Source organism: Capsella rubella, unplaced genomic scaffold, assembly GCF_000375325.1.
Source record: "Capsella rubella cultivar Monte Gargano unplaced genomic scaffold, Caprub1_0 scaffold_8, whole genome shotgun sequence".
NCBI classification, from domain to species: domain Eukaryota; kingdom Viridiplantae; phylum Streptophyta; class Magnoliopsida; order Brassicales; family Brassicaceae; genus Capsella; species Capsella rubella.
Window position 1 is genome coordinate 559,875 of NW_006238916.1, and position 22,870 is coordinate 582,744.

Consider the following 22,870-nt stretch of genomic DNA (forward strand, 5'->3'; position numbering starts at 1 on the left):
AATAAATCAAAGATTCGATTCATATTTTACGTTGTGTAGATTCTGAATTAATCATATCATAAAACGAGAACCCAAGTTATAAAATCTTCAAAACGCAAAAAGAAGGTAATCCAAAATAGTCAGACGATAAATAAAAAGTAAAACACTACAGATAAGGGCTTTTCACTCGTCTTCCTGGCTACGCAACCTAGCAAGCTTGTTGGTAACAACGATGTCTAGCTGAGAAGCTCTCTCCACTATGGCCTTTCTCTTCTTGGTTGAGACATTGTGAGCAATCTCGGCACAGTAAGTCCTGAGAAGAAAGTCCAAAGTAAGACACATCAATGAGAATATGCTCAAGAATCTCTCACATTCTTCTGAGGTTAAAACTAACAAAGCATTATAGTTACCTGTTATGCATCATGAGCAGCTCAAGCTCAGAAGTGTTGTGAACAACGAATTTCTTGAATCCATTAGGGAGGTAGTGACGGGTCTTCTTGTCAGAACCGTAACCAACATTGGGCATCAAGGTGACACCCTTGAACTTTCTTCTCACCCTAGAGTCAATACCCTTAGGCCTCCTCCAGCTTTCCTGAACAACAAACACAAGCCAAAAGAATCATCAGAGAGAATGCAAGCTAAACATATCACTAAAGAATCAAATCAAGCTTTCTGAGAAATGTCTACAGGGTTAAAGTAACAGTAAGCTTATCAAATCTAAGCAAACCGTGTCGCAAGACCTGTAGGAGATTCACTTTCTGCCCGTATATAAACGAAGTAACCAGAAACAGAATTAGAATTCTGGTTACCAGATACCACAGGGCATTTCACATATGCAAAGTCTCATAGTCCTAATGAATCATATTAAACTAAACAAGAACTAAAACTATACGTCACATAAAAGATGCTAATCATCATCAAGATTCTAAGACTAAGAGGTAATGATGATACAGTAGAATCAATAATTTTTTTCTCACTACCAAAAGACACGAGTACTTATGAAAAAAGTTGAATCTATAAAACTGAAAAAGAGATTAAAGATGATATACCTTGACGGTGATTCTGCGATCACTCTGGGGTCTGATGAACTTGGCAGACCTCTTCTTCACGACCTTCTTCATAAGCAACGGAACCGCCATTTTTACTCCTTCTCTACAAAATCACCAAAAGGTACAGAAGCGTAAGAAGAAACATTGATATCAATTGATCTATACACACAAACTAAACACAAAGATGTGATTAAGGGAGCGTGAAAGAGCGAGAGAGAGCTTACGGTGATGAGAACTTCCTCCGCCGCTATTGTGAAAGGGTGTTTTTTTTAAGACTGAAGTTTGCTATATAAACATATACTAGGGTTTCTCGGTGTTATGGACAAAAATGTAATTTCGTTAGAGATCAGAGATTGGTTGATAGAATCAACGGCTGGATCTTTAAGTTACTCTAAACGGACAATCAACGGTTGGATCTTAAGTTTTTGAAAAGATGAATATATACGCTAAATTGAATAATTTAACTTTTTTAAATCTTTTTTATATGAAATGGCAATTTAAATTGGTTTTGGGATTTTAAATTTTGAAGTTTATATATTTGGTTTAGATCTTACTTTTTTTTTACAGTTGAGTAGTTGTGTGTTTACATTGATTTAGTTTAGCCAAATGCTACAATGATGTTCTCTCTTGGTTGAATAATGTGTTCCGGTGTGTCTTGTCTTTCCAACATCTTTTTAGACAAGAATCTAAAGTAGCACAATGTACATGTGATGTTCATCAAACAAATCTTGTGATGTTCTAACCTGTGATGTTCATCAAACAAATCTTGTCTGGTGAAGAACATTCACTCAAGACTCTGTAAATATCAGAACGGAACTCAAACGAGTTCGGTGCTGATGGTACTGACTCCACCCACTCCTTTTCAACCTTCTGAACATGTGAATTCATCTTCATAACAGCTTCAAGCTCGATTTTTCCTTTCAATCTCTTCAGAAACTTCATTGAGAATGTCATTTCGAGGTTCTTAACTTCAGATTCTTCGGTCACCTGGATCCCAATCTCAGCACCTTTTGCGCTAGCAAATCCAACGAGCATCGGATTGATGTAAAGTTGTGCAGGTTTTGGTTTTTTTTCAATGCTGTGTACCTATGAAATTGCCAACATGTTAAAGCTTAATGCCTTTAATAAATTTGAAGAATAAAATCAGAAAAGATCAAAGAGAGAAATCGTTGATGTTTAGATATCGATACCTGAAGATAATCGATTCCCAGGGTGGAAAGAGAGTCTGTAATTCCATGTGAAGCAAGGATGCTCAAGACTCCACCAGAGCCAACCGGGGACTTAAGTATCTCCCATGGAGATTTCATCAAAATTTTGTGCTTTTTGGGTTCCTCTGGTAAGCTGCATACTACTGGAAGCGTTTCTTCCTTGAGAAACCAGATCTATATATTAAAAAACATGTACTTTGTGAGAACCTAATAGCCAAAATGCAACACTATCATTGGAGGAATTGAAGCCTTAAACCTTTTCTGACTCAAATCCAAAATGATCATTATCCTGAAATAGCTTCTGCAGAGTTTCCATGGTATGTTCAGAGGAAACTATAACAAGTGGCACGCAAGCGCGATCTTCTTCCTGTACATAGCCCAACAATTATCCTGTAAAACCATAATTTATTGACACGAAAATCTCAATGGTGGTAAATTATGCATCAGCTAACCTTTATGAACTTCTGCTCCTCATCAAGTAGTGTATGAAGATACGAGACTACACCATTCTCACTTTCTGGTTGTTCGTTCTTGAGATCATTGACAACCAAACAAATAGAAACTTTACCCTCAGAGAGTAGACTTTGTCCTTGTTGCAGGAAACTGAAGCTGTCACCCATTTTCTCTTTGCTTGGATCAAAACTAAGGCATTCTCGTGACACATTCAGATTACATTCCGATACTCTACCTCTCAGCGCATTGATTTCCTCAATTACATTCCATCTATTTTTTCATCAAGATTAAAATGAAAACTAAGAAAACACGCTTCTCGCAATGGTTGGAAATTTCTTGAAGTTAATTTACCTCTTTGACGCGGTGTCAATACTTTGCAAAGCTTTCTGAAGTAGTGTGGAGTTTACGTCAAGGATATTATCAGCAAGTAAATTCCTTTGAGACTTTTCTCCAAACCTTAATCCATCAAACACATGCTTTTGCTCCAGTTCACATAACTTCTTTTTAGCAGCAATAAGACGCTTCTGCTGCTTTTTTCTTTCTTTCCATTCCTGAAACGACCAGAACATAGATTTTAAAAGATCAAGAAAGATCACAATGGAAAGTCCATAAAGACTGGTCAATCTGAAGAGTGAAGAAGAATATGCCTCACAAGCTGCCGCCTTTCTTTCTTGGACCGATCATCTGCTCGCATATTCACCTCAAGGAGTCCCTTCGGGGGGGTTATATACATCTCCTTTCTTTCTAAATCAACATCAGGAACAATTGCGTCTACAAATGGTATCCACACAAGCTGATTGGTCTTTGCACTCCCATTACAGACTTCCAAGGAAGGGTCAAGCATAACGTGTAGAAGATCATTTCCTCCATTGTCGAAAATATTAGCAACAGTTCCAACAAGTTGACCCGTCTCCTGTATAAGATAACTGATTTAGACCAGAGACTTTTTCACAGTTTAGATATGTTATATAAAGCGCAAAACCCAAATATACCTTGAGAAGAACTCTCATGCCTACAAGATCACGACTGTAAAACTCTCCTTCGTCAAGCTCAGGACGATCTTCTTCTTCAGCAAGCAGAGTTGCACCAACAAGTTGTCTCACCTAAAGGAAAGGAAACCCACAAAATTTGAAATTTAACAAATTATGTTCAATTGTCTTATCTAAATCTCTCATGGATCACTAAACTACCTGATCAACATCGTCCAACCCTTGAAACTTAAGAATCCAACTCTTCTGCGCCGGATGAGGTCTTCCTTCCACTAATTCAACCTCATCAATCTTATCTTGTCCCATCAATTGTTGTTTTAACCATCTTCTACCCGGCTAATGAAGTAATCACGCCAATGGTAAAGCAATGTCAAATACTATAAAGTGGGTTTTTTTCCAGGAAAAACAAAAAAAACATACTTTCCACAAGTACCTTGGAGAAACGTAAATCAGGAAAATCAGTGTTTGGTTTTATGCAAATCTCCCCTTGTAAGCCATGAACACCAGACAAGAATCCAACCTCAACCAAATCCAATTCACTGTTACTACTGGTTTCAACAGCTTCATCAGTAGCTGAATAACAAAGACAGCCAATCAAACCAAAATTAGAATCAAATCAATAATCCAGGTCCTAAGTGCAAACAGCTTCTCAGAACCCAAAAGAACAAGACAGAGATCCCAGAAACACAAAACAAGGATAAACCCAATAAACAAAATTAGTTACCGGTGCTACGAACGAGGAAGCTGGATTTCCCACGAGCTCTCACTAGACTGAAGTGACATTTGGTAGGAGACAGAGCCGAGACGGGACGAGGTAGTTCGAAGTTTTGGAAACTATGGTAATTATTAGGATTGAACAGTTGAATTGGTGTGAAAGTGATTGAGGTCGAAGAACAGAGAAGCGAAGCTCTCAGCATTATCTCTTCTCTCCCTACGCAATGGATATGACGAAAGTCGCAGCAACAACATAAAAATCCCAACTTTACCGAAACGGAGAAAGGCGGCTAAAAAGACTCTTTGTCATCCAGAGGGTTCTCATGTTCATGTGTCCACGTCGCAAGTTTAAGCACTTAAGTTTGGTGGATTGTAAGTTACAATTTGTATAACTCGTGGCCTCATGCATGCCTTAGGTATGATGATCAGCCTTAAAAGCGGACGAGTAAAAGATTTAATGGGGTAATAACATATTTGTATGCAGAACTTGGGATATGCTTGAGACTTTGAGCCAAAACTCGGGAGCAGCTGTTCATGGCGCATTACCAACAACAACGCCTGATGCCATTCAAACTACATAACACTCATTTTACGGCAACTTGTTTTGTTAATATTTTCTGCCTTGTAAATTGTAATCGCACTGCAAATAAGATGGCTCACATGTAAACGGAGTCCTTTTGTTTAATTTTCAATGTCAAGCTAAAAGAGTCTGTTGTGAGGTAACCTTCATAAAGCACCAAAGAACTTTTAATATTGTGTAAAGGTTTCCATGGATTGCAAAAAAATGGTTACACTCGTGAATCATTCATGTACTTTAATACTATAAGGGTTTTATGAACTGAGCAAAAGTAATACTGAGCCTGCAACTAGTTTTAGCAGAGGTTCCTGGAAATTTCACCAAGGATAACATCAATAATCGACATACTAATTTAAACCAGTCACAGCGCAAAGATGTTAAAACCTAGGAAGAAACAAACAAAGCTCAGAAGCTGAGAAAACAGCATCACTGAAACTGAGATACACATTTTATACAATCATCTGTGAGTGTGTTTGATATTAAGACAATAACATTTTTCCACTCTACATGAAACAGATTTTGGACCGAGTTAAGTAGCAAGATTGTGAAACAGCTTTCAGTAAAATTACAGGGTTGGAGAGGAAGGAAATAAGAAACCAGAAGCAGAAGAAGCTTGTTAGACCAAAAAAAAGGACAAGTAAAAATGAATTTAAAGCTTACCTACTCTTGTCAATTCCATTAAGCGTATATATATAGTTAAGTTCGTTACTTCATTGGATGATATCTGCACATAAGGTATGGCAAAATAATAAAACTTTAATGAGTATTATAGACTATATATACCATGAGCTTGACTCGATCATCGCATATTCGGAATTCCTCCAACCTCGAAGTATGAAATCTCATCCGAATGTTGCAAAGCCAAAAGATGGAAAACGTGGGATAACTTTGCTCAGAACCTTTAAAATAAACAATAGAAGCTGATAGAAGATTCAAGATTCATGACCCAACAACTTCTGCATTACTTGAATATATTTCTGTAATTCTATGATTGGCAAAGAAACATTTAATGTATTCTGGATTTACCATTCCAAGTAAGAATTTTCAAGCTGCACTAACAATACAGGGGATGCCAAAGAGAGGGACATGAACGCAGCTGGTGTTAACTTCCAAAATTATATCACGCAAGAAACTCAATTGTACACATCCATTATATCAGCTTAACCAACTGTACATTTGTAACAAACTGCAAGATTTTCTAAGATCTATCTTGGCAGAGAAGAACCAGCAAAATCATAAGATTTAAGCCCACAACTAGGTCTTCTATTATAAAAAGCGAGCAAGCAAGGAAACTTACTCTCACTAGACTCATCGAGCTTATTCTTTGGTTACCTAGTTAACAACCTAAAAAGAGATATGAGAAACTAATTAAGAGCCAACTTATGACTATAATTCGAAAGGAATGAAATCAGAATCTGCACTCGATGTATATAGACAAAAAAGAAAAGAAAAGGAAGCTCTTATTCCTTGTTACCAAATCTCCTGCCAATGATAGGTCGAACATCATCAGCCACAGCCAAAGTCTCTAAGAAGGGAAGTATAGAAACCAAACCATCATCAGTTGGATCATCGTACCAACTTTTGATAGGGATCCCATTATTTATTTGCAATCTGTACACCTGAAACAATTTACAAAGAAACAATTTGGATGATCAAAACGGGTCCATGTATATAAACCAATAAAGTTTGAAATCTGTAATGTGACAGATATTCTTCAAACTGAAATTGATGGTTGAGACCTTTCTCAGTAAAAAGTACATAAAACATAATGAAACATCAGACTTCATTGAAAAAGGTCAAGACCCATGACCAGATCTTAATATAAAGTACCTGTGGACAGTTGTCAATTATTGCCACTTTGGCCAGATCAAGACCCAGAACAGTTAAATCCTTGGTGTAAATTCCATCCAAAAGAATGCATGAATCGCGATATAAACGCTGTGATATGAACTTTCCATCAGGGTCCAATATATCTAGAAGTTGTGAGGCATAGATGCTGTGGCTTGCTGTGAAGATGACGACATGAAACAATTCTACCACCCTCTCCAAGAACCTGTAAAGGTGTGGCCTTTGTTTTACATAGACAGTGTTTTCTTGCATGTTGAAAAAGACTCTGAATGAAAAATCTGCAGCGTTACACGTTTCCAGAGAGGAATGGACCAAAGTTTCTGCATTTAGGAAAAAGAAAAAAAAATATTTGGTAAGTTCAGTAGCTCATCTATCTAATAGGTAAATAAACAGAAAAATTAACAGTACACAGTCATAAAAATGCTTAACCATATTTCCTCAAAATGAAGAACTAAGTCAGCTAACCTTCTGTTTCTAAACATGTAACAGTATACTATATCAGTTTAAGGGAACAACTGCTAAAACAATTGAGCACAAGATGAGAGAATAACGTAAAAGGACAAATCAGACTCAATAATATTTAAAGGAGGGTATCATACCATCCAAATCAAGGACAAGCGTCACAGACTTCTTTCTTAAGGTATCCCGAGGCCAATAATTGGATACAACATCCGATAATTCCGGTTGATTTTTTATAAAAAGCTGAGGATCAAAGTCTTCAGCTAGTTCATTGTCAGCATGATCCTCTGATTCCATGTTGTAGGATCTCGTCCGGTTGAATGCCAGAAACAAGTCATGGTTATCGAGATTAATCTTGTCAACGTCTGACTTAATATCATCTGTGTTGGCTGATCCATCTTCTAAGTAAGGTAGTACCATGTACTGCTCAGGAAAGATGTAATGAGGCAAGGGACTTATTTCAGTGAAAGCATCATTTCCATTCTCATCAAAAGGCAAGCTTGCAATGAGAACGTCAGAAATATAGAAATCAGAAACATTGCATGTTTGGTTGTCGAAGCAAATCTTGTTGCTGCTCTCGTCGGCTCCCCACCTGGGGGTTTCCCAGTGCACGGAGTTTCCTGCGGTAAATACTGAAGAAAGTAAATTATTAGGTTATTATATGTCAAACAAAGGAAAACTAATACCAAACTGCAAGAGGAACATATACCTCGATCACTTCCATCCAGTTCATCATTCAGAACAGGTGAAAATATTGTATCTGAGTTTGACATGTAATTGCAAGCAATTTCCTGCAAATAAATGTTAAACCCAAAATTAAAAGGTTGCTCATCTAGTATCAAAGAATAATAATTGAAAGTCGTGTATCAAATCGTACCATTTTTTCAACAGATTCAGAACCATCAACAGAAGATGCAACCGCCTGAGACTGAGAAGTGTCTTCCACAAGCATTTCAGCGGGTTCATTTGTTTCATTATCCCGGGCAAAAGTATCAAAACCTGAAGAAACTGACACAATCATCAGAGAGAGGAAACAAAAAAACGATTGATGATACAAGAAACTCAGATCATCAACATCAACAATTTGATCACAATAATTTTACGAGGAGAAATCTTTACCAGGATGCTGTTTCTCATCCTCTTGGCTCGTATGAATAGTAGCTGTGGTCATGCTTTCCAAGTCCTCTGATATTTTGGACAAAGACGAAGAATTTCTTATAGTTGCTTTATGTTTCTTACAGACACCAAGAACCTTGCTTATCTTGCTCTTCATTTCTATATATGGCATTGGCTCAGTATATCGAATTATAACGACCCTTGGACCAAGCACATTCAGGTGAAACGAGACCTTATTGAAAGACCAAAACAGTAGAAGATGCTGCAAAAAAAAAAAAAAAAAAAAAAAACAGAGCCCATCAAAATCAATCATTTGAAACATTAAACATAAAATCCATAAAAGAGAACATAGTCTACACAGCTCATGGAGACAAAATCGAGAAGAGAAACAAACCAAAAGTCAACCTCTCAGAAATACCAAAACACAGAGGGAAAAAAAACCTAAGTTTGGTCTCTCTATATCCACAGGTCTCTCTACTCCTTATTCACTCGAGACGGAATAACAAAATCAAAAAGTACATGTTCTTCTAATAAAACTAAAATCTCAACTCCAAATCAAAGATACACTAACATAAAATCAAGTAAACGTTAAGCAAAATAACTTACAGCAAGAAACTACAGCAGATTCAAAGATTCAAACACTAAACTCACAACACAGATAAACGAAACCCAGAACAAAATTCACAAATCCAGCACAATTCAAAAAAAAAAAAAAGTTTTTCAGAACACCCATATAAAAATGGAACTTTTTCTAAAAAATCGAATAAACCTCAAAGCAAAAACAACCACAGAATCACAAATCGAAAGTCAAACAACACAGAAGAAAACGAAATTTACAGGTGAAGACGAAGAAGATGAAGAAAGCGATCGAATTTAAGGGAAGAAGACGAAGACAGACCTGAGAGAGAAAGGAGAGGAGAGGAGAGGAGAGGAGAAGAGAAGAGAAGAGAAGAGAGCTGATTCGTCGTCTCGTCGTCGTCTTCGTCTACTTTGTTGTTTGTGTTTGTGGGTCTGTCTCTCTCTCTTCTCTCTGGGTTTTTTTCTTTCTCTCACATAACTTCCACGAACGGTCAATAGAGAATGATATGAGCCTTATGACGGCTCTTTATTTCATCTAATCAACGGCTACGATTTGTTCCTTTGGTGGGCGCTTCTTATCCAATACCTAACCTACACGTGTTCTACTAGACCAGCTGGACGACTCACCCACATAATTTGACGCGTGTTGAAGCCCCTCGCTTTTTTTTGAATTCTTTTTAAAAGATTCTTTTCGAGGTTTTGGGCTAAACTGAAAAACAAAATTATTACGAATATGTACCAAATATTTTAATTGCTTCTCTTTCGTCCATTAAAAACAGTAACCGGTTAAACCAAAATCGAATTGAAATGTTTGGTAAGGCTTGTTCGTTAACAATTAAAACTGAAGTTTTTCGAACACTTTTTTTAGTTTTGTTTGGGTATTTAAATAACACAATCAGTTACGTGTTCATCAGCTTTCGTAAGATTCATATAGAACTGATGGAAGTGTCAGATAGATATGCTTCATCGACTGCTCCAGATTCTTGACTCTACAAGAACATATATCCTTTAGTAAACAGCTTAAGAAGATGTAGAAATCGAAGCAATCATGTTTGAGTTTTTAAGCAAACCTTTTGAACATCACTGTTTGTTGTGGAGACCTGTTGCTGTGGTATAGAGGGTTGTTGTTCCTCGCCTTTTACTTCTCCTTGCAACTGCTGTTGATGAAGATACAAAGCATATTGTTGTTGCTGTTGGTACCACTCTTGTTGTTGTTGTTGTTGTTGCTGCTGGAACTGAATTTGCTGCTGATTTTCTGGTTCTTGGCTCTGTTCCTGTGTATTGAGCTGTTCCACCTGTTGAGATTGTGGATATTGAGTTTTGGCTTGAGATTGATACTGTTTGGAGAGAAGTTGCAGAAGATTCTGATCAAGTTGTGGCTGAGGGTTCTGATTTGGTTGTGGCTGTCCAGACATAAGCTGTTGCTGTTGCTGTTGTTGTTGATGGTAGTAATAATAATTATAATAATACTGTTGCCACATCTGGTTATAAGCTTCATGACTCTGCATCTGACCTTGTTGGTAGTTACTTTGCACTGGATTCTGAGGAATCTGAGTTTGAGGATAAGCATAGGAGGTTTGAACCTGAGGTGTAGAGTTTTGATATTGGTTCTGCGGATTCTGTGAATCTGGAGGGGATACAATCATGTGCTGCTGACCAAGTATCTGAGTTTGAGGATAAGCATTGGATGTTTGAACCACAGGATGCATCTGAAGTTGATAGTTCTGTAATTGGTTTTGCGGATTCTGTGAGATTGAGCTTTGTAGCGCGGCTTGATTGTCTCGAGGAGCAACACCCATGTGCTGACCTAGAATTTCACGACCAGTTCTGACTGTAGAATACGGCATCTGAGGAGGTCTCTCTTGAGAACGAGGTTTTGATTCTCTCTGAGGCTGATTTATATCTCTTCGGTGGTACCTGTTCCGACCAGTTAGCCTGAGAGACTCTTGACTTTGGTGACTTTGGTAACTTTGGGGACTCCGTGAGCCACTAGGTTGGATCACTATAGCATCTGATTTCACATTATCTACTGAACTGGAAGAGAAGTGATCTTGATTAGTGACAAAACCATGTTTTGGTGTGGCTTGAATAGGTAGGCTAACTTCACGAGAGCGTTCGCGACCTTCATCGGCTTTTAATCCCTTGGACAGATCACTCTGTAACTCACACAAATTCTCCCCTGCAGCAACATTATCGTTTCCTTCAACAAGATGTCCTGAAACCAGGCAATCCCGATTAGGCTCAGTGTTTACATAGTCACCTTTAGATTGGGGACTATCACAGTCTAGAGATGATTCTTTCTTTTCTTTTGGTGGCGGATCGACTGTGCAGCTAATGTCTTTGTTTGTCAATAGGTCCTGATTCAAGCACTCAAGAGTCTTCTCTCTTCTCTGAATCAACTCTCTAAATGATCTTCCTAAAGGACGGGGCACATGTATCTTCGCTCTAGCAGAATGTGGGAATAATTTTATGTGTCGACCCAAAGCCTTCCGCACATCATGGATGGTTCCAGAGAGATCAATAAACTACAAAAATCCAAGAGCAATTACTAAGTATCAAACACATTCTATGCAATCAAGAAATGGGGAAAAGTGAAATAGATAAGCAAAAAAAACCACAGTATCTCCTGATCTGTAATAAAAACCTTACCTCCATGTATAAATTTGATATCTCCTCTTTGTCCTCTGCGCTCAGACAATCAGAAGAATCTGCCTGGTGAGATATTTCTTTATCTATGATAGGATCTAGCAAATCCACTTGTCGAGACCCTCCATACATCATTAAGAGTCTTATAAGTTCCTATTAGCACAAAGATTAACAGTGATTGAAGGTTAAAAATCATAACAGACGTTACAGAAATTCAGTGGATAAATATGATTTCTATGTGGGAAATTGTGATTAGAAGTTTCAAGAGATTCAAACTGCCAGCCAATAAACACACCTCAAGAAGTAATTTGCAGTGGGGAACTTTCTCATTGCCTTCTATCAGAATCTGAGCTGCATCTTCAGCACTATTTGTAATCTACAAAAAGGAAGAAAACCGAAATAAGGAAACGAATACTAAACTATGTGAAGCATTGAAGGTTAGGTAGTGAACCAAGCAGTTCCTAATCACTACCTGTAGCTCTAACTCTTGACAGGTTTTGAACAGATAACTGAAATACAAACCTTTACAAGTCAGAAAGATTACTTACCATGTACTTAAGGCGAGAAAATTGAACATACAGCAGTGCGGTTGTTTCCAAATTTTCTTTTTCAATGAGTGTTTTCTTCAGAGCTTCTTTGTACGTAGTAACAGCAGCTTCAAAATTACCCTGCATGGAACACTGCATAATCAGATATTCTTGACCACTGAGACGCCAAAAACCAGATGGTACCGAGTAGTGTATCTTACCAGGCGCTTTTCCATGTTAGCCTTCTTAGTTACATTTTCAACAAAACCGAAACCCAGTTCCACACCACATTGTGAAAGAGCCACTGAAGCAGCAGATGCATCTCCAACATGTTCCTTAAATCTTGCATTGAATAGATGGATAACAGATGCATTCTACGAACATACAAGGTGTCATGCAAATGTATGAGCCTAGTATCTGATTTTTTTCGATACACTAAAGCAAAGAACCCAATTTACCTTGACAAAAGTCTGTGAAGCTCGAGCCAATGCAAAGTTTGCTAGCTCCCTTCCACCTTTGTTTTCTACAAAATCCACATAGCGGAACCAGAACTCTGTGTAACTAGCGCATGGTATTAAGCATCTCTCATAAAGCTTAATAGCCTGCAATTAAAAAAGAAACAAATTTTATACATAAACAAGAATAGGACAAGAGCCAAACTGAATCAAAAACAAAGGAATACCTCTTACCCAGTCAAAGTCTCCATATGATTCGGCGAAGCTCAAATATGCATGCCAATTGTCCAGCTGATTAGTGTCCAATGGATTTATATGAAAATAAGGCCTGCAGATATGTGTCTCAAAGTAGCTTATTTTCTCCATCAACTGCCATGAATCTTGATAGAATTGTTCCCCAATTGACAAATATTTTTGCAGTGCGTTTGACAAAACTGAGCTAGAGGAAGGGCCCATAAAGTCTCTTACAACAATAGAGATCTCCTCATCAGTGTGACATGTAGGGACCAAATCTTCTTCCATGGGGTCTGAGGAAAGGTCTCCTTTAACATCAATTCCACAATTAATCGTCTCTTTCAAAGAAGCCGCAATCTTCCTGAAGCTGAAGAAAGTGCACAACAAGTATAATGTAATGGAGAATGACAAACTTAAGCTACAGGAACTCGTATTTAATTGTAGTAGTCATTTGAGAACAGATGTAAAAAGACATACTTTTTGTAATAGAGATCCAACTTCTTGGACGGATATTTCAGGGTCCGGAGATATACATGAGCCAGTGAACTCCATTGCTTTTGGTCCAAAAGATATTCTACATATTTGTCCCAAAGAGTGTAGCAAGAATAATCTTTTCCAACAAATGAAAGTCCCCTCTCAAATAATCTGTCAGAAGTGAAGTAATCAGCTCCAAAAATCAGCCAAAATATATAGAGGCAAAGTAAATTATCAATCTACCTACAATTGAATAAGCTGAACAACAACAATCTCAGCCAACTCTAGTCATAGAACAATTCTAATGATGATGAGTAAGATTGTTGTTGAGTTCCAAATTACAATTAAAGTTTCAGATAATTTGTTACTCAAAGCTACCCAAAATGCAGAAATACCTACAAACATCATGAGGATCTTCATACGCAGCAACACCGAACGCGCAATAGTCGAGCCATACAGGTACACAATAAGTAGCTGACTTTACAGCTCGTTCGAAAACTTCAACAGCATCTTCTAAAGAGCATAACTTTATCTTATGGTAAGCATATTTCCTCCAATAACCATGGCACAATGGAAACTCCAACAAGAAAGCATCGTAAACTAAACATAGCTTCTCAACATTATCCTACAAATAGCAAAAGTTCAGAGATTTTTAAGTTCCTCGGAAGCAAAAGTTTTGAAATTTACAACAAAGAATCCTAATTTAAGATCACGAAATCAGAAAACAACCAACTTTGCGGCACATTGAGTAGGACTTACAGGGAACGAAGTCTCTATTTCGGAGATTAACAAAAGCCATTCATCAAAATCAAGTTCTCCACTGCAAAATGTTTCTTGTAATCTATCGTTGTCGAGGAAATCTGGAAACGAAATCAACAAAATGAGGTGACTATAAGATTCTACTTGCTTCTTTGAGTAATGGCGGAAACTGATACACAGAGAGATACAAGAGAGCGAGAGAGTTAGGGTTTACCACTAGATTCGTCTAATTCTGGAGACGGTGGTAATGGTTCCTCATCGGAGACGGCGGTCGTTACCTCCGTCGTCGCCATTGTTAGACAAGACTTCGAATTTTTCTCTTTTCAGTGAAAGGTTTTCATTTTCATACGACGGGCTGCTAGTATTATTATGGGTCAATTTAAGCAAATAATAAACATTACAGTAAATATCGTGTTAGAAGGCGATTAATTAACGAAATAGTAGAAAATGGTATTTAGGCAACGAGACCGAACATGGTGGCGAGTTGATGTCTCTCTGTCCTAAGAGATCGTATACTATCGATAGAAACACAAAAGTTTATTGAAATTAATTGCTGGATTTGTATCTTTTTCTTCTGTAAATTAGGTGTGTGTTCCGTTTTACATGCATTCGTGGAAACCAGGCTTTCGTGTCTATGAGTAAGGATATTTATTGTAAAGCCAATGCGGGCGAGTACAACATGAAGTTGCATTTACAAGAAACACTTTTGTGTGAAATATTAGGCCAAATAGATTTTTTGTTGTGGTTTGAGAAAAAAATAAGTACACAGCTTTGATGATTTCCATTGCATGTCAACTTCGTTGGAGATTATTGCACTTGGACAAACGTTCTTTAACTTCATCCCAACCTGCATGAATCATCAGATATTCAACAAACGACAAAAATTCAAGATTCTTAAGAGCTTAACTAAACCTGGTAAATTTCTGAAATCAGGTTCAATTCCACCGCCATTGATGTCCATATGGTTAGGTGTGACATACTTCCCTATTGTCACAACAACTCCTGAACCATCTCGGAGTTCATACACAGATTGAATCAAACCCTGTAACCCATTAATACAATTGACAAGAAGATGATCACAGACATTTCAAACTTGATAGATTCGTTTTAAATTTAGTAAGACTTTGGAATAACCTTTCCGTAAGTTCTTTCGCCAACAAGAACTGCTTTACAGTTATCATGAAGTGCAGAGGCCACCTGGAAAAGAAACAGGAACATCAGTTCGCTTCAACTGAGATTATGTGGCTTATCAATTGAGATTACTCACAATTTCACTAGCACTTGCTGTTCTGTTATTTACCATCACCTGCAACAAGGATAAGGATTCTAATCATCAGTGCATGATACAAAAAACAACATAATAGTGTGAAAGATTCAATGGCTTACATGATCCATCACATACAATAAGTGGGGCAGTGACCAACGGTTTCTTGTCTGCAATAACAGTTTTTTGAGCCTCAGGGTCTCTCCCAGCTGTAGATATCACCTGTTACACAAGCGCAACATATAACATGATTTTAAGCAAATCGTGATGGAACTTCTCATGTAAGTTGAAGTAACTATTCTGTTCAATATTCCTGGAAAACGATTGAAAACTTTTTGAGGATTCGAAATGATTGTTGCCTTACCGTATCCCCTTCATCTAGGAACAGCTTAGCAGTTTCTATTCCAGCCTTAAATAACCAAAACCGAGAAACGCAGGCTAAGTGAAGAATCAAGTTATTGGAAAGCACTAGTGAGAAGATATGGTCTTAAGTTATAATTGTAGAATGAACCTGCACAAGTCCACCAAGGTTATCTCTAAGATCCATTACAAAATAAGATGCACCCTTGTCTTGGAGTCGTTTCATTGCTGCATATAGTGAAAAATATGTGTTGGATAAACCCAAGTAGATTAAAGGATGTGACTGATGTGACAATATTAAAAGGCTTACCAATCACCAAATCTTTTCTAGCCAAAGCATTGAACTCTTTCAGGCGAATATAACCGACAGATACTTTTCCATTGTCAACTTTTTCCAGCCGATAAGAGACTGGGGTCGGTGCATTAACTTGTCTTTGGATTTTAAGAGACTTAACAGGTCCACATTTCCCATGTTTCACCTGCAATATGCATAAACTACATAAGTCTTCATTCCAAACTAAACCAAATGCACATGTATATAGTTTGTATCTTATAATTAAGAATAATAACCTTGAGAACCACAAAAGTTTTATTAGGGCCTTGTAATAAAGATGATACTTCAAATGATGATTTCCCACTAACATCCATTCCATTGACAGCAATAATTTCATCTCCCTAGCAAATAAAAAGACATTGAACACTTTTAAGTGAGATGAACAGTGAACAAAACTACTAGAAATAAACTAGACCGGTTTCTGACCTGTTTCACGCCAGCAATGTCAGCAGGACTGTCCAATACAAGACCAAGAACCTTCAGCTTTACATTTCCATCACTATCAGAAACTTCCCTAAGGTTTATTCCAATACCAGTAATGTCATACTTCGACATCCTAGAGAACTTCAAACAAGTGGTACAAACAAAGATATGCGTAATTAGAACAATTTAAGATTCCTTCCTCCATCAATCAAATTCATAGAATATAAAGAGCAAAAACCTCATCTGGTGATAGAAACCGAGTGTATTGATCACCCAAACTTGCAAGCATTTTCTTAATCACTTCATGAGCCTTTGATCTACTCTTAATTGGACTAGCTAATATATCATCCTTCTGTTTCTGCAAAGTAACCATAAAAATTCAATCTTTACACAATAAAGTTTCCTCCTTTATCCACCCAACAAGTCAATTCACATACCTGCCAAGCTTCAGGACTCCAGTTATTATTTCGAGTATTTAAAAAGGCACCATTAACAATGTCCCAAGCTTCTTCAACAATCCCTTCATTGGTTACTAACTGAGGCTTAAAGTCATCATCTTGCATCTTAGTATCAGCTTCTTCCTCGTTAGGACAGTCTTCCGGAGCCGAATCGAAGTGATTCAGAGAAGAATCTTGAGATGATGAAGGCGGACTGAGAGAGAGATAAGGATCAGCAGCAGCAGCAACGGAGGAGAGGGGAGAAGAGAAAACGAGAGTGAGCGAGAGAGCTCCGGTTAGGGTTCCGATAACCGACTTTTTGAGAATTCTACTCAGATTAGGGAAGTCGAATTGAGACGGAGGCGGATGTTCCGGGAGAAATTGCGGCGTCGCCGGTGATGACGTGGCGGATAACGGCGAGGAAAGTGGAAGCAAAAGCCTCATCTTTTATCTTTGTTAACGGTCAAGATTCAAAACCAACAAAGCTTATGTTACATGGTGTATATAAAAGTTACGAATATTTACAAATAAGTCCTCGTACTTCTAAATATTAGTTTAAAATCTACTAGTTGTAGTAATTTAAAATGTTAATCCACAAAACAAGAACTTCTTTTGTTTTTCCTCGAAAGTACAAGTATTTTTTTTTCCAAATTTGAAAATTTTTACCTTCCCCAAAATTGTTAAAGAGAGACACAGAGAGGAAAAAAGAAAAAAAAAAGGTTTCTTGATAACTCAAAACCAGAAACGAGAACGAGAGAGAAACAAAGATCAATTTTTTCGTTTGTTCTTCTTCGTCGGCTGTGGAAGAAGAGGTCGACGAGTTTCTATCAGTAATGGGTTCCGGCAAAAAACGGAAAGGACAGAGAAAGAAAGAAGAAGACATTAATGTTAACGCAATTCCGGAGAGTTCGAGAGAGATTGTTCAGACTATGAAGGAAGTCGTGAATTGCTCCGAACGAGAGATTTACGCAATGCTTGTTGAATGCAACATGAACGCTGACGAAGCCATTACTCGTCTTCTTGCTCAAGGTTTCTTTGATAAAGTTTCTGCCTTTTTGGGGTTTTATTAGCTTTGAAGTTTGTTTGGTTGAAAGTGGAAGAAACGAAGATGAAAGAAAGCAGAGCAAGGCTTGTTTGTTGTTTTTTTCCCTCTGATTGGTATGTTGAGTTTAATGGGAATTTAAACCTTGTGCTAGTGAATCTCGTAAACCCTTTCTCTGATTAGAGAATTAGCCTAAAATCAATTGTTACTTCTGCATCTATCTTGTTACGTTACTCTGGGGTTTGTGTTTGACATCCATGAAAAAAGTTTCGTGTCTGAGTTATCTTTGCCCTCTAGTTGATTTCTGAAGATGTTGCTTTGGTTACGATTGCAGATAGTTTTCAGGAAGTGAAGGGTAAACGAGACAAGAAGAAAGAGGTTTGTGTGTACTATATAGATTGTTGTGTAATTCTAATGTAAAGTTTGAACCTTTGTAAGTCCTATTCCACTTCTTTTCTTATGTTTCCCAGGCCAAGGAAAAGTTGATAAAGTGCCAGAGAGTCGAAGACAGTAATGTCAATGCACATAATGTTCCTGCGGATTTCAAAGAGGTTGTACAGAATATTGTGAAGTGCTCAGAAGAAGAGACTAGCACAATGCTTGGAAAATGCAACATGGATGCTACCAAAGCCGTTAATCGTCTTCTTTCTCAAGGTTTCTTCAAAAAGTTTCTGCGTTTCTTTCTGGATTTTAAGATTTGAAGTTGTTTAGTTGATGGGAAAGTGAGAAGAAGAAACGAAGATGAAGAATTACCGAGCAAGGCTTTTTTCTTTTTCCTCTGATTGGTATGTTTCTTGGAAAAAAATAAACAGCCAGATGTTATTTTGAATAACTTTGACTCTGGTTATTCAACATCCATGAATTTTCTTTGCGTTTGGGTTCCTTTTCCTCATGATTCTTTTCTCTCTAATTGATTTTTGACAATGCTGCTTCTGTAACTTTTCCAGATGGTATTCAGCAAGTTAAGAGCAACCAATATGAGAAGAAAGAGGTTTGTGTGTACTAAATAGATTGTTCTGTGAATCCTAATGTAAAGCTTGACCCTTTTCGTGTCCTATTCCACTTAATTTCCCCATACCAAGGATTCTCAAAGTGTTGGTTGTAGCGGAAACAAGTTTAACTATGTTGGTCAGGGTGGCGTCAACAGGTTTAAATCAGATGGTAATGGAACTTATCTTTTCCTCTGATAATAGTGGTTCTGTATCTCAAACAAATGTCTAAAGTTACCGATTGGTTTGGCTCAGAGACGAGTAATGTCAAAGATCATTTAGCTGGTTCATCTACTACAGCCAGTTTTCTTAGTCCCGGTCCTTCATTAAACAGGTTCTCTTCATGCCTTCAGTCCTTTTATCTCTTGTAAATGCCTTAATTTTGTGAACTGATATATCTGATAATTGATAAAGTGGCTAAAAATATTGACAGAATTTACCTTCACTAGCTAGCTTCTAACATTACACGCAAACTGTGTCTTTGCAGTGATGTATCAAATGCTGAAATTAAGAGAGTGCCAACAAGCTCAGGGGAAGCAGTTCCCTGGTTAAAATCTGCTTGGGGATTTGGTACATCTGGCCGTAGAACAATGGCTCATGTTGTGAAGATGGGCACAGCTTTATCAATGGAGAGAGAGAGTAAAGCTCCTGTCAAGGATGATTGTCACTTACCTGAGAGGCCAGATGAGTCTGCTGCTAGTAGAGATGAGTCTGCTTCGGTATCCAACCAAAACTTGCATGACAATATTTCTTATTTCTCTAACTCACATTTTGAGTCTGATGCTAGAAGAAATCAACTTCGAGGGTCTGCCGCATTGGTATCCAACCAAAACTTTCGGGATAAAAGTGTTACTCATCCATTATCTACCTCATATGATGCTAAAAGAGGACAGTTTCTCAAGTTTACTCCAGAATTTATCCTAAACATCCACACTGAGAATGATAAGCCAAAAACATCGATTAAAAAGTCACAACATGTGCAATTTGGTAGTTTTGGTTCTGGGATGAATGGATCTGCCCAGGTAACTCTATCCTATCTTTTCCATCTTTAAACGACTTCTCTTGACCCATGTGATTCATATTTAGTTTGGTTTCATTTTTTCAGGCGCTATCTATCAGTGAACCACAGATGAATCAAAAAGCCATGGACCACCATTACTCTCAGCCTATGGTGCATTCAGGTAATAATGATGAACTATCCATACTCTCAGCCAACACATAATGACACCTCTAGCTACAACATGTCACCATTAGCAGTTCAGAAACATGGTGGTCGTAACAACAACAACAGCAAGAACAAGAGCAGCCTTTTACAAGGACTGGCTATGAAAATGAAAGAAGTCGTTACTATGCATCTCCGGACAAAGGAAACAAATAGAAGAGAGAGACCCATCTAACCAAAACCAACAACAGCCGCGGCGAAGAAACAACTACCCCTTTTTTAGTATTAGCTACTCTTTTTGTGCCTTAGCCTTAGAAATATAGTCTTTTTTACTTTGGCTTTGGGTTTGATGTTTCACATAGACGGTAGTAAACTATAATCGAATTGTGTATGTAACCAAAATCACTTTGTCCTGATGGTTTTGTTATTCATATATATTGTGGATTCACTCATGTTTAACGATTTCTTCAATAAAATCAATTCACTAACCATCTGAGACAATACTGAAAATAGATAGTTCACGCTTTGTTAAACCACAGTATTTGAAGTCCCAATTTTTGCTTATGTCCACTAAAATAAGAAAGAGAGCTTAATTAGTAACTTTTTCCCCAGTAGCTCCACTTCTTTGCAGGCTTTCCTGATGCAAAGCATAGAGTGTCTTTTCTTAGTTCAGGCTGCTCAAGGGGAGTACACAGAGTCTTAGCTCCTCCTCCTCCTGTTTCGTCACCTCTAGTACGCTTCTTCACATCCTTCTCTACCTCAACTTCGTCACACCATGGAGCTAGAATCAGTTTCTTTTGGCTCAAAGCTTTCACAAATTCATCCCAAGTTTCAACCTTTTGAGTGCATTCTTCCACCTTTCTCTTTGCCACATCATAAAGGTTTCTCTGTATTTTCTCCAGCAAGTCCTTAACTTGTTCAATCATGCCCCCTCTCTTGACATCCATCTTAGCTCCAGTGTCACGCCTCACTATTCTCACCTGCTCAGAATCCAATATAACCGTTGTTAGCATACACACAGATTATGAGACCTTGTTATTAGTACAAGATAGTATACTGACCTGATCATTGGCCAAATCTCTGGGTCCAATTTCAATTCTCAAAGGACTACCCTTTAGTTCTTGATCTGCATACTTCCAGCCGCAAGAATAGTTGTCGCGGATATCTACTTTAGCACGGATTCCAGCCTCTTGCAAGGTGGATTTAACAGCTTCACAAGCATTACACAGTACTTGGTCATCAGCAGCACCTTTGATGGGAACCTGGATCACAACAACTTGAAAAGGTGCCACTCTTGGAGGGAATACTAAGCCTTCGTCATCTCCATGAGTCATAACCATTACTCCAATCTATAGTCATATCAAGTTTTGATGATGATTAGAGAAAACAAACAAAAAAACATTAAAACATTCAATACTTACCGATCTGGTACTTAATCCCCACGAATTCTGCCACACCATGGATCTCTTTCCTTTCTTATCTTCAAAAGTGACATCAAACATCTTGGCAAAGTTTTGTCCCAAAGAATGTGACGTTGCAGCTTGTATCCCACGACCAGTGCTTGGGATAAAAGCCTCAATGCTTGTGGTGTAAAGTCCACCAGCAAACTTTTCGTTCTCACTCTTAATACCTTTAATAACAGGAACTGCAAGAAGCTCTTCATACACGCGGCTGTAGATGTTCAAAACATCAAGCACCTGCAATGAGAAAGCTGATTAGAGCTGCATTCTAAAAGATGGATTAGAAAACCAAATCAAACTTGTTTACGTACCTCTCGGTCTGCCTCTTCTTTGGTAGCAAAAGCAGTGTGTCCTTCTTGCCAAAGAAACTCACGGCTCCTGATAAAGGGCGTAGGGTCACTAGACTCCCATCTAACAACATTACACCACTGGTAAACCTTCAATGGGAGATCCCTGTGTCCTCTAATCCACTTGCTGAAAAAAGGATAGATCACAGTCTCACTAGTTGGACGTAGAGCAAATGGAGTTGCCAACTCTGTATCACCAGCTCTTGTAACCCAAGCAACCTCTGGAGCAAACCCTTCAATATGGTTCTTCTCCTTCTCAAGAGCACTACCGGGTACAAATATTGGGAAATAGTATTCCTCCACGTTCATCTTCTCAATTTCAGCATCGAATAACCTCTACAAGAACACAAACACTGAATGAAATGATGAAACCGAATCAAACAGAGCTTTCTTGACCTTGAAAACAAATAAAACTCACTTGTATAGTTTTCCAAATCTTCATTGCTGATGGCTTGAGAATGTAGATTCCCTTAACCGATTCGTAGTATTCTACCAAGTCACCGAATCTACAAACCTGAGCGAGAAAAAACAAGAATATGATCAAACCCTAAAGTAGCTAGAGAGAGTATATATATAATAAGATTCATATATACATACCTCAGAATACCAATTCCCATAGTCTTCATCTCTCTTTACAGAGATACCAAGACGAGTTTCTTTCTTCATCTCTTTCTTTTTCCTTTCACACGAAGAATTAACAGAGGCTTCTCCTTCTCCAGTAAGTAGTGCTTGATTTGTCTTAACCTGGAGAGCACGCAAACGAAAAAGTCAGAGGTTGTAATATAATCTTGTGTTTGGATTTTATGTAAGTCGTCGCATATCGTTATCGTACCACAGAAGAATTTTCATCGGAGATCATTTGGGAACCTAAACGAGTACCCAAATCGTCTTCCACTGACTTCACCATGTTCTTGTCTTCGTTGAAGCTCTGGTTTTGTGAAAAAATGTTACGCTCTTAGCCATTCCAATAAAAAACCCTAGCTTTT

The 22,870-nt window shown here is 37.9% G+C and overlaps 7 protein-coding genes across 16 annotated transcripts; 1 reads left to right on the top strand and 6 right to left on the bottom strand.

Annotated features, from left to right (window-relative positions):
- Positions 1–24: 24 nt before the first annotated feature.
- LOC17875328 (60S ribosomal protein L32-1) lies at positions 25–1,339 on the bottom strand. The gene is made up of 4 exons (XM_006281232.2): positions 1,253–1,339; positions 1,029–1,131; positions 390–571; positions 25–292 (listed from the first exon to the last, which is right to left on the bottom strand). Exons 2-4 carry the CDS (start codon positions 1,116–1,118, stop codon positions 163–165), a joined length of 402 nt encoding a protein of 133 aa, XP_006281294.2. The 5' UTR covers positions 1,119–1,131; positions 1,253–1,339; the 3' UTR covers positions 25–162.
- Positions 1,340–1,620: 281 nt separating this feature from the next.
- On the bottom strand, positions 1,621–4,639 carry LOC17875581. The gene is made up of 10 exons (XM_006281616.2): positions 4,403–4,639; positions 4,112–4,251; positions 3,880–4,014; positions 3,682–3,792; positions 3,342–3,602; positions 3,041–3,240; positions 2,689–2,959; positions 2,493–2,603; positions 2,219–2,410; positions 1,621–2,114 (listed from the first exon to the last, which is right to left on the bottom strand). Exons 1-10 carry the CDS (start codon positions 4,593–4,595, stop codon positions 1,767–1,769), a joined length of 1,962 nt encoding a protein of 653 aa, XP_006281678.1. The 5' UTR covers positions 4,596–4,639; the 3' UTR covers positions 1,621–1,766.
- A 717-nt stretch (positions 4,640–5,356) lies between these two features.
- On the bottom strand, positions 5,357–9,333 carry LOC17877236 (probable C-terminal domain small phosphatase). Of its 8 annotated transcripts, none has more exons than XM_023777741.1 (9): positions 9,291–9,333; positions 8,396–8,654; positions 8,154–8,275; positions 7,986–8,067; positions 7,417–7,908; positions 6,800–7,137; positions 6,444–6,588; positions 5,796–5,868; positions 5,357–5,693 (listed from the first exon to the last, which is right to left on the bottom strand). In XM_023777741.1, the coding sequence occupies exons 2-9, from the start codon at positions 8,562–8,564 to the stop codon at positions 5,675–5,677; spliced, it is 1,440 nt and encodes a 479-aa protein (XP_023633509.1). In that variant the 5' UTR covers positions 8,565–8,654; positions 9,291–9,333; the 3' UTR covers positions 5,357–5,674. The 8 variants fall into 8 exon arrangements, 7 of the variants coding, with proteins under 7 accessions (XP_023633509.1, XP_023633514.1, XP_023633508.1 ...); XM_023777746.1 differs by lacking the exon at positions 5,796–5,868 and adding an exon at positions 6,267–6,313; XM_023777745.1 differs by lacking the exon at positions 5,357–5,693 and adding an exon at positions 6,267–6,313 and having other exon boundaries at positions 5,812–5,868.
- Positions 9,334–9,757: 424 nt separating this feature from the next.
- Positions 9,758–14,416, bottom strand: LOC17876472 (pre-mRNA-processing factor 39). Its single transcript, XM_006279869.2, has 12 exons — positions 14,281–14,416; positions 14,067–14,167; positions 13,703–13,932; positions 13,311–13,478; positions 12,834–13,200; positions 12,603–12,746; positions 12,366–12,518; positions 12,166–12,285; positions 11,913–11,993; positions 11,621–11,770; positions 10,042–11,496; positions 9,758–9,960 (listed from the first exon to the last, which is right to left on the bottom strand). The coding sequence occupies exons 1-12, from the start codon at positions 14,357–14,359 to the stop codon at positions 9,898–9,900; spliced, it is 3,111 nt and encodes a 1,036-aa protein (XP_006279931.2). The 5' UTR covers positions 14,360–14,416; the 3' UTR covers positions 9,758–9,897.
- A 281-nt stretch (positions 14,417–14,697) lies between these two features.
- On the bottom strand, positions 14,698–17,341 carry LOC17875086 (carboxyl-terminal-processing peptidase 1, chloroplastic). 3 transcript variants are annotated; one of them, XM_023784292.1, is made up of 12 exons: positions 16,885–17,341; positions 16,686–16,799; positions 16,451–16,588; positions 16,261–16,365; positions 16,001–16,169; positions 15,842–15,918; positions 15,695–15,739; positions 15,469–15,552; positions 15,334–15,372; positions 15,201–15,263; positions 14,979–15,108; positions 14,698–14,913 (listed from the first exon to the last, which is right to left on the bottom strand). In XM_023784292.1, the coding sequence occupies exons 1-12, from the start codon at positions 17,326–17,328 to the stop codon at positions 14,858–14,860; spliced, it is 1,464 nt and encodes a 487-aa protein (XP_023640060.1). In that variant the 5' UTR covers positions 17,329–17,341; the 3' UTR covers positions 14,698–14,857. The 3 variants fall into 3 exon arrangements, with proteins under 3 accessions (XP_023640060.1, XP_006280370.1, XP_023640063.1); XM_006280308.2 differs by having other exon boundaries at positions 16,686–16,805; XM_023784295.1 differs by lacking the exons at positions 14,698–14,913; positions 14,979–15,108 and having other exon boundaries at positions 15,200–15,263; positions 15,453–15,552; positions 16,686–16,805.
- Positions 17,342–18,678: 1,337 nt separating this feature from the next.
- LOC17875607 lies at positions 18,679–20,539 on the top strand. Its single transcript, XM_023777800.1, has 7 exons — positions 18,679–18,711; positions 18,874–18,917; positions 19,003–19,087; positions 19,171–19,249; positions 19,403–19,937; positions 20,021–20,096; positions 20,173–20,539. Exons 5-7 carry the CDS (start codon positions 19,506–19,508, stop codon positions 20,310–20,312), a joined length of 648 nt encoding a protein of 215 aa, XP_023633568.1. The 5' UTR covers positions 18,679–18,711; positions 18,874–18,917; positions 19,003–19,087; positions 19,171–19,249; positions 19,403–19,505; the 3' UTR covers positions 20,313–20,539.
- Positions 20,540–20,553: 14 nt separating this feature from the next.
- On the bottom strand, positions 20,554–22,798 carry LOC17874948 (proline--tRNA ligase, cytoplasmic). The gene is made up of 7 exons (XM_006281379.2): positions 22,717–22,798; positions 22,482–22,628; positions 22,303–22,398; positions 21,849–22,220; positions 21,499–21,774; positions 21,139–21,426; positions 20,554–21,057 (listed from the first exon to the last, which is right to left on the bottom strand). The coding sequence occupies exons 1-7, from the start codon at positions 22,789–22,791 to the stop codon at positions 20,671–20,673; spliced, it is 1,641 nt and encodes a 546-aa protein (XP_006281441.2). The 5' UTR covers positions 22,792–22,798; the 3' UTR covers positions 20,554–20,670.
- Between the last annotated feature and the right edge of the window lie 72 nt (positions 22,799–22,870).